Consider the following 17,688-nt stretch of genomic DNA (forward strand, 5'->3'; position numbering starts at 1 on the left):
ATAAGGCTTAAAATGAGATATATATCATAGATATAAACATTGCCAATATTTCAGGGGGATACTTTGAAAGTTGATGAAATTCACCAATATTTGACGAAAAATCACTTCTGACAGCTACCTTAAGGTCAATCTACATAGGGTAAATCGGAATATGTAAAATGATGATAAATTTGTATATATATATCAAACCTTTGTATGACCGTAGAATGGCAAATAAAATCATAGGGATAATTTTATATCTAAACGCAAAGGTATCGAAAAAAAATGGGTGAGGGGAAAATAATTGATGGAACCAATAATTGATTTATTTATTAAGCCCTAATATCCTTTTAAATCAATATTACAGTTGTATGGTTACAATGAAAGAGCAGTATATTGATTTAAACATTGGTTACACACTTTGTCATAATAAAAATGTACAGTTTATTGGTTTATTCATAATTTAAGAAAATCAATACATAATAAATATCATTGTGCCTCGCTATAGAGTGAGATTCTGAGTATCGCTCTGGTGAGGGACCACCATTCAGAATTGAACATTGCTTGAATTGGCTTAGTTATGTTTAGTGACTAGATCTGGAAAAGCCTCTTTACAGAAAAATTGACAAAATATAATTAAGACATAAAAATAAAACGAGTTATTTAATGTGTACAATAAACAGGGAAAAATGAGAATACCTGTGCATTTGTTAACATGCATATTTCAATGATCAGAATTGAAATATACATATTAAATGTCCACCGAACCTTATCATATAGAACCTTTGAGGACAACATAACATGAGACGTGAGTATGCGGAAAGAAATGATTAATTCCAGCCATCCAGGCCATCATAATTGATGTTCAAACAAATTTAATTAAATTTATAAATTTGAATTTCATAACTAAAAAACCAAAAAAGAAAAAAATGAAATAAAAAAAAACCCTCAGCAAATCTATATTGTAGTGTGATATGGCTTCATGCAATCATAGCATAATGCCACATCACACACATCACACTTTGTAAGGGTCCTTTTGAAAATGTTATTTATGTTGCACCACGCACATTTCACCTTTTTCCCGCTACGGACCACGAAGTGGTTGCCTTTCAGGATAGGTCGCAGAGTCTTTCCTTCAGCTATTAGGCCAATGGTCCGCACAGTCGTGTCAATTTGACTACGACAGAACAGCAGAAGGAGTTCATCCGCAACCTCACTCCTGAAGTTTCGGTACAAAATGCGTTTATTTTCCTTGCGGAGCTTTGAGCCGTACAATATATACGCATTCTGCACCGAAACGCTTAGTAGTCTCCTGAAAAGCTTCTTGTACCAGACCAGGTTTCGCTGTCGTTCAATGGGGAAGCCTGACAAAAGCTGATCTTTTCGGTCAACCCCCCCCATTACCTTGTTATAGTCTAGTACGAGTTGAGGTTTGTAAGTCTGATTGATCTGCATACCTGTTGGTCTCTCTCGCGATCAGTTCAACGAAATCTGCATCAAAGATTTTAAGAAAGGTTTGCCCATTTCGTCGGTATTGAAAGTTGGTCTTGGCGTGCCTGTGAAAGTCTCCCTTATCCCGTAAGATATCATTAGACCAATCGAAAGAGTAACCTTCAGGCGGCAGAATCGAACGCATTGCCTCACTATCTACCTGGTCTTGTCTACTAAAGTCTATGGGAGTTAGGTGAAACGTTGATAATATTATGATAAGGTATTGGTGGCATGTATCCTCATCGCTCTCTTCGTGGTCGACGTCGCTCGCTTCGTCATCCTCGTCGCTCGATCTGTCCATATCCATTTCTGAAACAACAGAAAACCCAAATTAATTTAATGTGTCTATATTACGATAACCCACTGCCTCTGGTACGGCTTATGACTCGCAATACGATGGTCGCGGGATCAAATCAAATAAATTATATTTGAATAATAAGTGTTATGTTCACACAAAATTCATTAAAAATAATATATATTATATTTGCGGCACGTTCCAGAGTGGAAGATACCCATAGTATCGCCCTGGTGTAAGACCACATTCAGAATTGAAACGTTGCTTGAAATGGCTTAAGCCGTGTTTGGTGACCAGTTCTGAATAGCCAGGTACTTTTCCACCTCCCTCTTCCACACCTCCTTCCCCTCCCCGCTACCTTCAGCCTCACAACATACCCCGATTGGGGATGCCATAGTCTCACTGGCTCCATACGGTGGGGAGCAATTGATACTCATGTGCGGTAAGCACATAAAAAAATATATATCTAATGATTTTTCACGGGTCTGCGTTAGTATTTAAATTGTGGTTGATAAAAAAGGCTCTTGTGAGGTATTCATATAAAAAAATAAATAAAAAGTTAATCAAATACTTGAGGCGGGCAATGTCAGGAGTCAGAATAGCACAGTCAGGTAGGTATGGAATGAAGAAAAGAGTGTGTGTGCCAAGATCGAGTTGCATGGTGGTTCATCCTCTCTGCCTACCGAAATGGCGTGAAGGTAAGTTAGTTAGTTTTATAACTCACGGTTTCCAAGTACAGACTCTTCTAGTACAGCTGCCTCGTCCACGTTACTGTTTCTGCCCATGTCTGACTCTGAAATAAAAGAAAACACAAATTTACAGTAGAATTTGGATATAATGACTTTGCATTTAACGGTCTACTGTTTTAAGTGACGATAATGTAAACTCTAGTAAGGTTTCATAGCTTTTAGTAGGAAAACGTATCCGTTTAAAGTGACCAACTACGTAAAGCGACCTATTTTAATGATAATTTGTCCGGTTACAAAACCTACCTACCAATACAGCCTCGCTTTTGACTAAGAAGCTCGACACAATGAGTCCCGTGAAGCGAAAGTGTTTTTTCAATTTAAGAAAAAAATGCTGTATTACACCGTTTAGAAGCCGGTGAATCAAATGTAATCCTCGCAAAGAAGTTCGGCATGTCTTATTTCTCACTCTGCAATACCCGTTATAGAAAAAAAAGATGTGTAATGATGCATCCACGTCATAACAACAATACATTTTGTATGTTTGTTATGTGGAATTTTTAAGTACTATGCTTATTTCCTGCCAATATACCAACAGTGAAACTGTGCTAGGGATATCAATATAAAATATAGATAATTGATTTTATATTGAGCCCCTGGTATGACATTTCAAAAAATAAACTCACCGTTCCCAAACGCCGACAATTCTTCGTAGAATGGCACGTCCACCCACAGCTCGCTGTGATAGCCGGCCTCCGGAGAGAAGAGTTCCCCACTCCGCGATGTCCCAGGTAACGGCTCGGGAGATGCTGCACGGATAGGCATAATTGGTGCATTGGGAGCCGTTGATTGGGTGTGGACATCCACGGTGGTGGTACGGGTCGTGGCAACGGTGAAGGCGTCACTTGTGAAAAGGGACACGTTGTTCTCTCCGGAGATGGAATTCTGAAAACATTTACATAAATCATATAAATTGTTCTCATTCACGTGTGAAACAGTAAGTACAGTATGTAAATAAACAATAAAATTAGAACTCTGTAAAATATGCACTGAATGTGCCAAATGCACAGAGCGCTGATCTTACCAACTCTCACAGTAAGAGTGGAACGCTGTCGGGAAAAAACAATAATATTGTGTCAAGCATCTAAATACGATTGCTTACTTTTGTTTAGTTTTTCTTGGAGGTGCGGTAGGGAGCAAAATGCGCGCCGCCTGCTTCTTGAATTTTCGGCTTTCCAGCTCTAGCCGGAAGGAAGCAGGCAGGGCCCTAACAGCCTTTAGGGCCTTGACGCGATCCTCTCGCACCAGTAGCAAAGCAGGGTCGCTGTTTAAATAAATACAAATATATGATGAGTTCAACGGCCACAGCAAAGTACTTTCATAAAAAAACATTAAAAAATACTAACACTCCAGACGAGGCTGCAATTGCAGCTCTGCGTTGACGTCCACGTGCAGGTAGTCCGGCACCAGCTCGTACCCCACCTCTCCCTCTTCCTCTGCCTCCTCTTGCAGTCAGCACCACTCTATATATTTTAAATTGACACTTAATGTAAGTACTTAAATGTTTAAATTTTGTTAAATATTGCACTAATATAAAATTTGAAAATAATTATTGGGTCGTGGAGTGCTGACTTTCCCGACAGCTGTTTCTGCACAAATTTGGTAAAAGTACACAAATTAATTAATTATACAACTAATTAACTAAATTTTTATTGTGTGACGAAGGCTTTACACCATTTTACATCTAAAAAAGAGTCGATTTTTTGACATATGACTTGAAATAATTGGTTCGCAAATATCTGTATTAATAATGAACCAATTCAAATAAAACTTATATATATCTCTTTGTTTTGAATCACTCTGATGGAATATCTATATTTCAAATGCGCGAGTGCAGTATTTATGTAATTATTTTAAATCAAAAACAGATGACATCTTCAGTCGACGAATTTTTACACAAAAACTTTCACCAAAACAATATATTACAAACAAACGAATTAAAAACGCATTTCAAAGATAGATAAGTCAATCATGATTACACAGATATATAATTATGCGTTAAAAACCCAATAAATTAATTACTTACGGCATTTTAGGAAGAGACTAAAATTTCGTGAATGTTAAAATTTAATATTTCGTTTTTTGACTGGACGCCATAAAAAAACCGCGAAAACTCGTTAAATAACACTTCAAAGACAACGGATAAGTTCATAGACAAAGAGAATATATTATCAGCTATTCGATAAAACAAGTAGCTGGCCATGGAAACGTTTTAAATAATTACAATAAATATTTTACGAATGTTAGAAAAATCGGTCCATTTTTGGACCGATATCAATCGCAGAAAAATAAAAGTGGTCGATTTTTCGACCGAAATCGTTCCAGTGGTTAAAGAACCTAAAAGCTCTGCAGCTTTTCTTGGATTATGCCTTAATGCTATAAAAAATAAGTTGCTATAAACATGAAGTGTTAAGTTTGCCTAAACGCCATAGAAGTAAATTGTACAAAAAAGTAATTATTAATGGCTTATAAAAGATATAAAATGGATTTGTTTATAACTAAATAAAAAACATATAAAAAAAAACATTTTTATATTCGGGAGGTCGATAACTATATTAGTACACAGCATTTCTATTTCACCTGCGCCTTCCTGGGACCCCGACTCCGCTTTTATGGAAACACTTTCTGGGTTGGGAAGATCCATGGCACTGTTGTGATAGCGCACTGTTATGTGCTGGTATTTGGTCGAATCTCACAAAATGGACCTGAAACAGAACTTTGAGTCAACAGAACCTATTTTCGTGGAGTTTATTTTTTTCTATTACTTTTGAAAACGAGATGAGAATTTTAATGGGTCTAGGATTGATAATGTTCGCTTTAAAACCAGTTTTGCTTATCGGTATTACAACAAGATTCAGTTCTTCATGAAATTTTACCTGTGATATGCTAAAGTTAATTAGGTAAATAAGAGGTTCAAGCAATTAATTATTAAATTTTCAAGTTAATGTACCGTAAGACTTTTTTATACTATTCTTAATAAAATTTGCAGAACCGTCACAAGTGAAACGTATATTACAAAACAGACGTGATGTTCCTGATCAAATAAAGATGAAATGTGATCAGACCTTTTTACAGCGAAAGCAATCGGCAGACCTAAGGAGGGAATTGTTAGACTGAAAAATGGTGAAGTGAATTAAACAATTAAATATATAAACTCCTCACCAAAAATAGTAACTACGACGCCGAAAAACTAAGGTCACAACTAACAATAAAAAGCTTTTATCAAAACGTACGTGGGATGCGTACAAAACTTCGTCAATTTTCAACAACTGCACCAACTCTTCCACACGATGTCCTTTTCCTAACTGAAACTAGGCTTGACTCTAATATCAACACAGCAGAACTGGGGCTACAATTCACTTTATATACAGATTGGATAGAAACAAGAATACCAGTTCTAAATCAAGAGGTGGTGGTGTTTTGTTAGCAATCACTAAGGCATTAGTCAACAGGAACTACAACTTAAAAACACGTGGAACATATTTTTAGAGTGGTTAACACAAACAAAAACAATAAAAAATAATAGGTTGTGTTTATATTCCTCCTTCATCTGATCAAATTATTTACAGAAACCATATGGATGAAATTTAAATACTAATATCTAAATATCCCGAAACAAAAATAATCATTGCAGGTGACTTTAATCTACCAAACATTAATTGGGATACATTATACTCAGATTTATCTTGAAATAATAACTCCAGCATATCTGACATCGAATGAGAAATACTCGAAATGTCCAACTTTTTAAACTTAAATCAATTAAATGATAACAAAAATAGCAATGACCGAACCCTGGATGTAGTTTTTTCTAATATCAAATCTGTTACTATAACTAAATCCTCAGAAATTCTTCTTTCTTTGAACAATTAACATTCATCTTTAGATATAACCATAAACAACACCATATGTAAAATCCTAAAATCAAATTAATGTCTCATAACTTTCGTAAAGCAAATTACACTGAAATTTGTAACATCCTACTGAATGTTGATTGGTCATTTCTGAATGATGGCGAATTAAATGACAATATAGAACATTTTTACTGTATCTTAAAACAAGCTTGTAAAAGTCATGTACCTGTTACTTTACGAAATACATCAACTTTTCCTAAATGGTTCACCAATGATCTTATTAACTTAGTTTAAAAAAAGAGATTACTCACCATAAATTCAAAACAATGAGAACACTCCATGAGTTTACTGAATTTCACAAATTGCGTAAACAGTGCGCTGTAATTTCAGATAAATTTTACGAGAATTATATAAGGAAGTTGAAACCTCCATAAAATCTAATGTTTAATCTTTCTTTAAATATTATAAATCATTACAAAACAACTATGCATCTATCCCTAGTATTATAAACTATGGTGGTAAGACTTGTTCCAAAACTGAGAATATTTTCAATCTATTTGCTGACTTTTTCACAAGCGTATATGAGGATGATATCTTTGTTGACAATGTTCCTGAATTTTTCACTGATATTAACTCGCAAATATCTGATCTATTGATTGACGCAATGATATCATAGCCTCTATTAAACTCATGGAACCAAAAACAAGTTCTGGTCCTGATAATATCCCACCCATATTTCTAAAAAATGGTGTAAATAGTCTATCCTATCCATTGTACTTAATCTTTAACAAATCTCTTAAAACAGGTAAATTCCCCAATAGCTGGAAATCTAGCTACCTCACTCCAGTGTTCAAAAGGGGTTCTGAAAATGATGTATGCAATTAAAGACCTATTTGTATTCTATCTAGTAATAATCAATAAACTTGTAAAAGGGGTGATAAGTGGTAATTTACTGGCATGGTTGATCATTTACTTATCTGATAGATCACTTTTTGTTAAGATTAATGACTGTCTATCTCTCTATCCAATGAATTTATTGCTACCAGCGGAGTCCCCCAAGGTTCACACCTGAAACCTTTATTATTTATCCTATTCATCAATGACGTTACCAGCATATTCTACAATGTCAAAGTTTTACTTTTTGCCGACGATATGAAGTTGTTTAGGGTCATTAATGATGTGTACTACTGTATAATCTTGCAAGAGAACCTTAACAACTTTTTCAAATGGTGTTCTTGTAAAAAACTGCAACTAAATATTAACAAATGCCAAGTTATTAGGTTCCATAAAATCAAACACCCAATAATGTATAATTATTCATTGTGTAATTTTAACTTAATCTCTGTAATCTAAGTACTTGACCTAGGCATAATGTTTGATCAGAAACTCTGCTTTGTATCTCACATAACTTCTATCGCTAACAGGGCTATGAAAATGTTAGGTTTTATCGTAAGAATTTCCAAGGATTTTAAAAATATCAACACATTAAAAATTCTGTTCACATCTTTTGTTAGAAGTATTCTAGAATACAACTCTACAATTTGGTCACCTGTCTTTAATAATCACATTAAGGCGAAATAGGTAGACTTGACCTGAAATTTGGCATTTTTGAGGCCAGTTTTAGACGTATGGACACTTTTCTAGAGAAAAACACAAATTGATTTCGAAAGATCGTTATTTTATCTATTAAAGTAAGATGTTAAATTTTGAAAAATAATATTATTTTCATACCATAATAAAGTGTTACCGTTGGACGATGCGCAGATTTGTTGCATTTTCAAAGGCGAAGTTGTATTATACAACAAATATTTCAAATCATATAATAATACAGTATAAACAATCAATAAATTATCTATCATATGTATGTATAAGAATTTTGTTTTTATTTCAAATAAAATTACTAATAAATAAATCCGAGGACGCGTTTTGTGACGAAAATCCCTCAATTTGACTATTTATTTATGACCTTACAAATTGGTAGAGTTGAGATTTTTTTACAAAAATAATTTACTGTGATATTATTGAAACATTAAAAATAATTTATGACCAAGAAATATATTCTTGAAGTATAAAATAGTAATTAATTTCGATTCGCGTTTATTGTTTGTTCGTTGTTTCTGATTACCCCGGCGCAAGCCGAAATTTTATCATTCCCCGCTGCGACAGGGCGGCGAGCGGACGTCTATTCCACGCCAGTCTATTTGATAACATTTTAACGAAATTCCTCGTTTAAAAATGGAGAGAAAAATACTATCGGACAAAAGTTTTATAAGAAAACAAAAATTTCGTCATCAAAAACGTACATGGGAGAAATATTTGCAGAAAAAAAAGGGTTAGTCTTATTTAATTATCCTTGTACATTGTACGTACTCTATATGCTACAGGATCGTTCAAACGAATCAGTCAGAATACGCATATATTTTTTATAAAATTTAGCGATAATTTTGTGTTGTTTAATTTTCAGGGAAAATAATCACCTACCGACGAATGATTGTGATTCTGAAGCAAATATTGTCTCTAAAATTCCGTCGGTATGTGTAATTTACATTAATATTATTATTATTTAAATAGGTAATACCTACAATATATTGTGAATCATGGATATTATGGTGACCGAAACCGTCAATATCGGGGTATTTATAAACTAGCAATTATTCCCGGCGTTACGCGAGTTACACGCACAAAACCATACCCTTGAATATATGGTGTCAGGAAATGCATGGTATATTACGGTGACCGATTCAACTGTAATTACCGCGATAATCATAAACCATAATTTACTACCCGGCGTTGCGCGAGCAACACGTATGCAACAGTACCTTGTACACACGGTGTCGGGTAACTCGTGGTAAAATGTTTCCAGTCATGGATTCAACGTTGGGATAAGTATATCTCTAGTCAAGCACAGTACTTCGAAGGAGATTAATTCCATTTCCATGTAAACTTATTTGTAATAAAATTTTCTTAGTTACACATTAAGCTGTACAATTTCTGTTTCGAAATCTTCCTCATATAAATGTATTTAACTGGCTACAAAAGAGCAGGCAATGCCGCATTTTAGTCTATTCGTATATGATTCCCGTCAAAATAACGTTTTTGATTCGTGATGTGCGATTCAAATCATGTTTTTGTTAATCATTTCTATTCTATTGTCCAATTCCCTATTACATTGGTATAATTCAACATATTTAGTATTTTTAGTGTTACTTTTTGTCAGTTTCATAATGTCATATTGTGAATTGAGCTTCTTGTTTTAGAAGCAAAAAAAACGAGGTTATTTTGATATACTTACTTTAAGTATTAGAAATAAAACTTACTGGTAATACCTATCTTACAAACGGATAAATATGTAAGACGAGAGATTTTTTACAATCAAACTTAATGTTAATCACTTTTGTTAAACCTATGTAAAATAAAATTTAAAAAAAAAACAAGTGAATAAAAATATTTGAAAAATTAAAAAAAAAAGTTTATTCAAATACCTACCTATTTTGTACCTACTATGTCAACGCACTGCATTTGTATTTATTTATGTTTACGCACTCCGACGTATAATTTACAAATATGTATGTAACTACTTATTAGGAAGAAAGCTACAACCGAAAATTCAAACACAATAATTGTTATTTCATCGGAACCATGCTGTAGGTTTCGACCGCCGCACGGAGTGTACTGCTGGCAGTGGAATGAATATGGTATTTCTGTCTCGTTCTAAAAAACGTCCGATTGCGAGACCGTCTTTTGACCAAATTCGAATTCTCGGTCGCTGGTTAATACGCCTTAATACAATTGAAAGAGTCCAACGCAAATTTTTGCGGTGTATTAATTTTAGGCTTGGAATTCCTTTAGAAACAGGAGATTATGACTTCTTATTACATTCATTGAACTTGCATAAGTTAAGTGTTAGAAGAAAATTTATATTTTTATATTTATATACTTATATTTTTATACAAAATTATAAATTATGAGTTGGATACCCCAGACATATAAATGTTGATTCAATTTCATGTACCTACCATTAAATCAAGGTCCTCTATGATGTATTATTGTGACAATTATACCACAGTCTTGGGATATAACTCTGCATGTCGATGAAAGTGAGTTTCTGCCGAGGGGGATTTGCTTGGCAGTCTACCCTCTCTTCCCACCACTGCGGGAAAATCGCGTGTTGGATGTTTCGGTAGTTTCCCAAGACCAAACTAAAACAAAATAATTGCAACCTTTTTATTTGCAAACATTTTCTGCACCCATAAAACAAGTTACATCTTTACAAGTAATTATAACATGAAATGAAATTGCAAGAAATTATTCATTTATTTATTAATTTACGCCTGTCGGGCTTTATATAAACAAGTATAAATTAATTACATTACACAGTGCATTCAAATAAACGTAATAATAATAATGTTTAGCTTTCAATGAATGAAAGGTTGATTTACAAAGGATGTTGGGATCATTCTATCTTGGTATTCTAGTTTAATTTCCCTTTAGTTCTGAAAAGCATTTATTTAATAATAATGGTTTACAGTATGTCTACACTAAAGTATCAGTAATTATTATAGCTTTATACATTACCACATCGCGTAAAGTCTCCATTTTTCAATGTACTGTAAATAGTTTTTGTTGTTGTTACAGCTGTTTCAGCTTATTAAGAAATTAAGATAACATTAATATGGGAAAACAGACTTCAAAATACCCAGACAGAATATGAAATCTATTGTCACAATTATTTTATCAGTAAATAGGTTTAACCGGTAATAAATCATTTTAATTTGGGAGCGGGTAAAATAGAATTATATAAATTAGTCGTCTAAACGTGGTTAAAACCACAGTTTGAAAATGGCCTTGAAAGCCGAAACAGCTGCAACAATAACAAAAACCAAAAGATACTTGCAGAACTTAATAATTTTATTATTAAATTTTATTTTAATAAAAAAAATGTTAAAAATAAATTGGAGTTCTACGAAATAAACACAAAAGCAATAAATATATTGTAAATAGATTACTACAGAGAAATGAATTACATAGGTAAATACAATAACGAAGACTTGTTTTGCTCTTCTTGTAGTAGACGTGGAACAACGAAAGTGTTCCACAACTTTTACATTGATATTTTGACTTACAATTTAAATATATGTAAAATATATAATTAAGAACCCACCTAATGGATTTTTGGCGTTATGTTCCTGTTAAATAAGTGATATTACTTTGCTTTATCCTTGACATAGAAATGAGGATATACTTGACATAGAAATGTCAACTATATCCTCAAATAATTGCTATTTATAAATTATAGAGAAATAAATCAAAGGTATATGATATAATTATTGCATTTTTTTGTGGTTTGAGAGCTTATGCGTAAAATTGTGTAACATATTTAATTCAAGTATTTTGTTTTCGTGTAACTTATTTCAAAATTTTGTACACAATTAGTGTTATAATCCTTCAATCTGCTCTTACAGTGGGGCAGCAATTAAAAAAGCTTATAACGATAGTGTACTGATGATCTTTAGGTCATGCGGAACATGCAAATGTGCCTCTCGAGTAAATGATTTTTTGCAATCGGAAGATGAAAAAGGCTTCTCTTCACGATGAGTTACCATGTGGTGCATTAAATATCTCTTTCGGGAAAATGATTTTTTGCATGAAAATAGCGTTTCTCCATTAGAGTCAGCTTGTGGTTCGTTAAATTTTCATTTTGAAAAAAAATATTTTTTGCACAAAGAGAGGCACGAAAAACAAGCAAAAGGTTTTTCTTAAATATGAGTCAGCATATGCTTCGTTAAATTTTCCTTTCGAGCAAATAATTTTTTGCAGTCGGGACATAAAAAACGGTTTCTCTCCACTATGAGTCAGCATGTGGCGCGTCAAATGGGCCTTTTGTGGAAATAATTTTTTGCAGTCGGTACATGAAAACGGTTTTACTCCACTATGAATCAGCATGTGGTGCGCCGAATTTTCCTTCCCATAAAATGATTTTTTGCAGTCGGAAAATGAAAGAGGCTTTTCTCCACTGTGAATTAGAATGTGCGTCTTCAAACCTTCCCTTCGATAACATGAATATTTACAGTCAACACAAGAAAAAGCTTTTTCTCCACTGTGAGTAAGCATGTAACTTTTCAAACCTTGCTTTCCAGAACATGAATATGTACAGTCAACACAAGCGAAAGCTTTTTCTCCACTATGAGTCAGCATGTGGCTCGTCAAATGGGCCTTTGTGAAAATATTTTTTTGCAGTCGGTACATGAAAACGGTTTTACTCCACTATGAATCAGCATGTGGTGCGCCGAATTTTCCTTCCCATAAAATGATTTTTTGCAGTCGGAAAATGAAAGAGGCTTTTCTCCACGGTGAGTAAGAATGTGCGTCTTCAAACCTTCCTTTTGATAACATGAATATTTACAGTCAACACAAGAAAAAGCTTTTTCTCCACTGTGAGTTAGCATGTGCCTTTTCAAACCTTGCTTTCCAGAACATGAATATGTACAGTCAACACAAGCAAAAGGTTTTTCTCCACTGTGAGTCACCATATGTCTCTTAAAGTTTGCTTTTCTAGAACATGAATATGTACAGTCAACACAAGCGAAAGCTTTTTCTCCACTATGAGTCAGCATGTGGCTCGTCAAATGGGCCTTTTGTGAAAATAATTTTTTGCAATCGGTACATGAAAAGGGTTTTACTCCACTATGAGTCAGCATGTGTTTCGTCAAATTTCCCTTCAAAGAAAATGATTTTTTGCAGTCGGAACATGAAAAAGGCTTTTCTCCTCTGTGAGTCAGCATGTGACTCTTCAAGTCTGCTTTTCGAAAACATGAATATGTACAGTCAACACAAGCGAAAGCTTTTTCTCCACTATGAGTCAGCATGTGGCTCGTCAAATGGGCCTTTTGTGAAAATAATTTTTTGCAGTCGGTACATGAAAAGGGTTTTACTCCACTATGAGTCAGCATGTGTTTCGTCAAAGTTCCCGTCTGAGAAAATGATTTTTTGCAGTCGGAACATGAAAAAGGCTTTTCTCCACTGTGAGTAACCATGTGTCTCTTTAAGTCTGCATTTCTAGAACATGAATATGTGTAGTCAACACAAGCAAAAGCTTTTTCTCCACTGTGAGTCAGCATGTGCATCTTCAGATTAGCTGTACTCGAATAGTTACAGTAAGTACATTTAAAAGTTTTAACTCCAGCGCGGTCGCGGAAGTGAAGTTCTAACTTTGACTCAGAAGAGCAGGAATTTCCCAGACGTGTCTTCAGATTTGTTGTTAAGTCTGCAGAAGAAAGTTTTATAGAAGTTAAATAAATCAATTCATAACAGACAACATTATTTATAAAATTAAACTTGTGAATTTACAAAGAATACTTGATTTTACCTGGTATCGGGGTAATTCTTTCAGACTGCTCTAAGCATTGTTTTTTAACATCTAGCAGGTCTACGTCTATTTCTGTAAAGGTAATTCCCCCTCCATCTTGTTCTCGGGGCCCTGGTTCTGCCTTGATGGGAACAGTTTCCACATTAATTCCACCTGTTATATAATATATGATAATTAACATAAGGTAACTTGAAGTAATAAGAAGGACCCCAGATGCCCGCTTCTGGGATCGATGCTTTCACCGGAGACACCTTTAAACGGGAGCGTTTGATTTTCAATTATTGTTTCCTGCACCAATAACACATTTTCATTAGTTCTTTGTGATTCACAAATCACATAGAAAGAGAGCACATTGACAGTAAAGTAACTGAAGTTTTTTAGCCTTAAAAACCTTAAGGAATCATGAACTTTTAGCGGGGTATTATTTGGGGCGTAAAAGTTTGTTACGTCTAGCAATTTCCTATAAGGTTTATTTAACGTGTTCTATTACACGGAAATGAACTGTAAATCAAATCCACAAGAAATACGACAGTGTAAAGCTCATTCAATTGGAATGTGGAATGATAGAAACAACCTACCTTGAATTCCCATGAATCCCGGCAGTAGGGCTGTCGACTAACTTGCACTGTTCGCATGGTGAAATTTCTTCCAAAACGAGATAATCTTTAATATGATTTTAATATTTGCAAACAGAGCACAAAGCGTGTGAATATACGACGAGGACACGACGATTACACCTTCTTGCCACACGACACGAATACGAATGTCGACTTACGACAATTTACAATGCAACAGATCATCTTCTTTCAATGTGAGTAAGGCTGTTTTTAAGGAAGGAAATGGAAAGTAGGTATGATAGTATACGATGGGAAAAATGGTAAATATTATCCAAAACTGTTTTAATACTAAACATTTAACGGAAATACAAAAGCAACTTATGTTTGGGTGTACAGGTAGAGATCATTTCGTTTATATGCATTAGTCTTTGTAACGTTCTATTCCACAATAAACAGGAATTTAGATTCCTATCTACAGTTTTGCAGAATAAATTGTTCCATAAACTTACTAGCCGTCGGAGTACTTTCGACATACTACAAACATTTCTACTTTACCTGCGTCTTCTTTCTGGGACCCTGTCTCCGTCTTGATGCAAACACTCTCTGGGTTGGGAAGATCCATGGCACTGTCATGTGATGGTTACTTGTCGAAGATCACAAAATGGACCTGAAACAGAACTGACTTGTGTGAATTGAGTATTTTTTTTTGTTAGTATATCTCTTTGTTCGCTAAAGTTGAAAACATTATAAATTTGGGTTTTATTATTGAAACAAATCTAAATTGGGAATCGAAAACAAATTAAACTATCTCTAATTGAAAAGTAGGAATTACATATTTTTCTCATGCGCAATCTTCAATTATTTGCGGCATTATAGGATGGGGTGGTGCGCTTAATGCATTTATCAAGCCTTTACAAATAACTCAAAAGCATATTATTAAAGTTATATATAATAAAAAACAGAATATCCCATACTGTTATTACAACACACAGAAATAAAATGTTTAATATTGGTAAAACATTTTCAAATAAATTCAAATCATTTATACAGGGTGCGGCAGAGAGGACGGACGTTTTTGAGATGGGTAGTTCTCTTCTAGGGTGCCGCTTGACTCGTTAGTTCCTAGCATTGTTTTACCAGCTGTCGTCCTGGAGCCGTGGACGGTGGAGCACCGCGTTCTCGCCTATGATTGTTTCGTCCGAAGTAATGAGTCAGTCACCGTCGTACCGCGTGAGTTTCGTCGCCACTTCAACATTCGTCGGAATAGAGCTGTTCCCTCTCGAAACACCATCCTTTGTTGGGTTGAATCACTTTGCAGGCGTGGTGAACTGATCAACAGAAAACCAGGAGGAACTCCGCGAACAGTTCGAACTCCTGAAAATGTTGAACGCGTTCGACAAGCCTTTCTTCGCAGTCCGACTCGATCTGCCCGGAAACATGCTGCTGCAGTTCGCCTCAGTGATCGTTCGGAAAGGCGAATTTTGCTTATGGATCTCCGCTTTCACCCCTATGATATAGAGCGATGTTGGAGAGTCTACGCGAACTTCCAAGAACGCCTCCAGCACTGCATCAACGATTTCGGCCACCACATGCTTGATGTGATTTTCCACACTTTACTGACTCAAATGCTATTTCCTCGATTCCATCAATAAATTTGTTTTTGAGTAAAAATTAACTATTTTATGATTATTTTAAAACCGTCCGTCCTCTCTGTATGTAGTCTTCAGTGGGTGGTCAGGAAACCACGGTGAGCGTCAATTGAAAGGAGATTTGACGTTGGGTGCCAATTGATAGGGGCTATGAGGGGCGCCTATTTTGTGATTGTGGGTTTAATATTTAATGATGATCTTAGCCACCTAAAGTTTCTCTAAAAATCAAAATCATTTTCACAGTTTTATTGAAGAACTTGTTTATAAAAATATAATAAATGAATCAAACGAACATTCAGACGATTCGAAAAAAGTACTATAGTGTGGTTTTATTTCAGGATCACGTGTGATGTTTTGTTTTATAACCGCAAATTTAAATATCCAATAGACCGGGCTGTATTATCATCCTGTTCATGTTTTGACAGCTAGACCATAGATGTGGGTTAAAAACAGATGGCTAGTCTACGACGGTAGTATTGTACTGGACATGACGGTACTGGAGTATCAAGTAAAAAGATATTTTAAAATATTATGTTTCGATCGCCCCGTTTCTCCGTTATCTAATATTATTTTTGTTAATTGCACTTTTCGGATAAACATCGATAACGTCCGCACAAGGAGACACTCTCTGACACTCTTCAAGCGAAGGGTTTTGAAGCCATCAGACTTCAGGTCAGTTTTGATATAAACCGTTTGTTGTGTCCTCAAATGTTTGGCCCTCAGGAATTTGGGGGACAGTTAGTTAAATGGTACCAAACTTAGGTGAAATACCGTCAACTTAGGTGATAGGTAGTGCACGCCACTACAGTATTGCCAAAGAATTGTCTCATTTCAATTCGTGAAGAAAATTTGTCACAGGTATTTAATTTGAATAAAAATTTAAATTAATTAATGTTAAGGTTCCCCCAAACGGTTGAAAATTAGTTAACAGGTATATTTTTTTAACTATATTCCTAAGTAACAATTTATTTACAACTAGCTGTACCGCGCCATACGTTGCTGTGGCACAGTCTGTCTGTGCAGATAGAGAAACAATAGCACGTGTTGTTTTCACGTCCAACAGCTGTTTTTTTTAAAGCATGTTATAATCTGTCACAGGTGACATATATAAAATAAAGGGATATAAAAACACGCGCGTATTTGAATGCGTTGTATTAAACTTCCTGCGATTTAAGATTTTGATCAATCGAACATTTACATTGTTTTTATAAAAGATGAAAAACAGTTTCTACAGAATTCATTAGTAAAATAAATGTTATAAGTTATCCCGGTATGAAATAATGTTTTGTTTCAATTTTTGGCGGATTTATAAAAGTTTATGGTGGAAGTAATAAAGCCTTCTCTGTTATTTTTGCCACACACTTTCTAAGATGCTTCAGTCACAACGGGCAAACAACGTTCAATTGATGTGTAACAGGGCAACCTGTCAAATTTATTGAAAATAGAACTGACTTCTAATGTTTAAATTAAATATACAATTCCTGAGAGAAAGTCCAGTTATATCCAATTTTCTAATTATGTCCTAAATCCTGTATCTTAATTTAGCTAATAAACAATTAGATAATTTTAATTAAGTGTTAATCTCAAGTGATCTACCAGGTAAGTATGGTAATGTATATTATCTCCATAAATAGTAAGTAATAACATAGATCACTGTATAAATGTATTATACATTTGTACAGCGCCCTTGAGGTTATCCACAAAAACGGCGCTATACAAGTCATCATTATTATTATTACTAGGCATTCCTC

General features: G+C 34.6%; 1 protein-coding gene across 1 annotated transcript; it reads right to left on the reverse strand.

Moving 5' to 3' along the window:
* Window positions 1-934: 934 nt before the first annotated feature.
* Window positions 935-14,910, reverse strand: LOC149413899 (uncharacterized). The gene is made up of 8 exons (XM_089643917.1): window positions 14,844-14,910; window positions 13,781-13,884; window positions 3,858-3,994; window positions 3,614-3,775; window positions 3,371-3,396; window positions 3,138-3,260; window positions 2,490-2,558; window positions 935-1,779 (listed from the first exon to the last, which is right to left on the reverse strand). Exons 1-8 carry the CDS (start codon window positions 14,908-14,910, stop codon window positions 1,388-1,390), a joined length of 1,080 nt encoding a protein of 359 aa, XP_089500043.1. The 3' UTR covers window positions 935-1,387.
* Window positions 14,911-17,688: the final 2,778 nt, after the last annotated feature.

Source organism: Hesperophylax consimilis, chromosome 20, assembly GCF_061612785.1.
Source record: "Hesperophylax consimilis isolate HC1 chromosome 20, BYU_Hcon_1.0, whole genome shotgun sequence".
Lineage (NCBI taxonomy): Eukaryota > Metazoa > Arthropoda > Insecta > Trichoptera > Limnephilidae > Hesperophylax > Hesperophylax consimilis.

What these genes read in the sequence shown, in the direction of transcription:
- LOC149413899 (XM_089643917.1), bottom strand. Translation starts at nt 14,910, where the DNA reads ATGGATCTTCCCAACCCAGAGAGTGTTTGCATCAAGACGGAGACAGGG. An exon ending in GTCCCAGAAAGAAGACGCAG is followed by an intron (nt 13,885 to 14,843) that starts GTAAAGTAGAAA and finishes ATTATATAACAG; the next exon opens with GTGGAATTAATGTGGAAACT. An exon ending in ATTGCAGCCTCGTCTGGAGT is followed by an intron (nt 3,776 to 3,857) that starts GTTAGTATTTTT and finishes TTATTTAAACAG; the next exon opens with CGACCCTGCTTTGCTACTGG.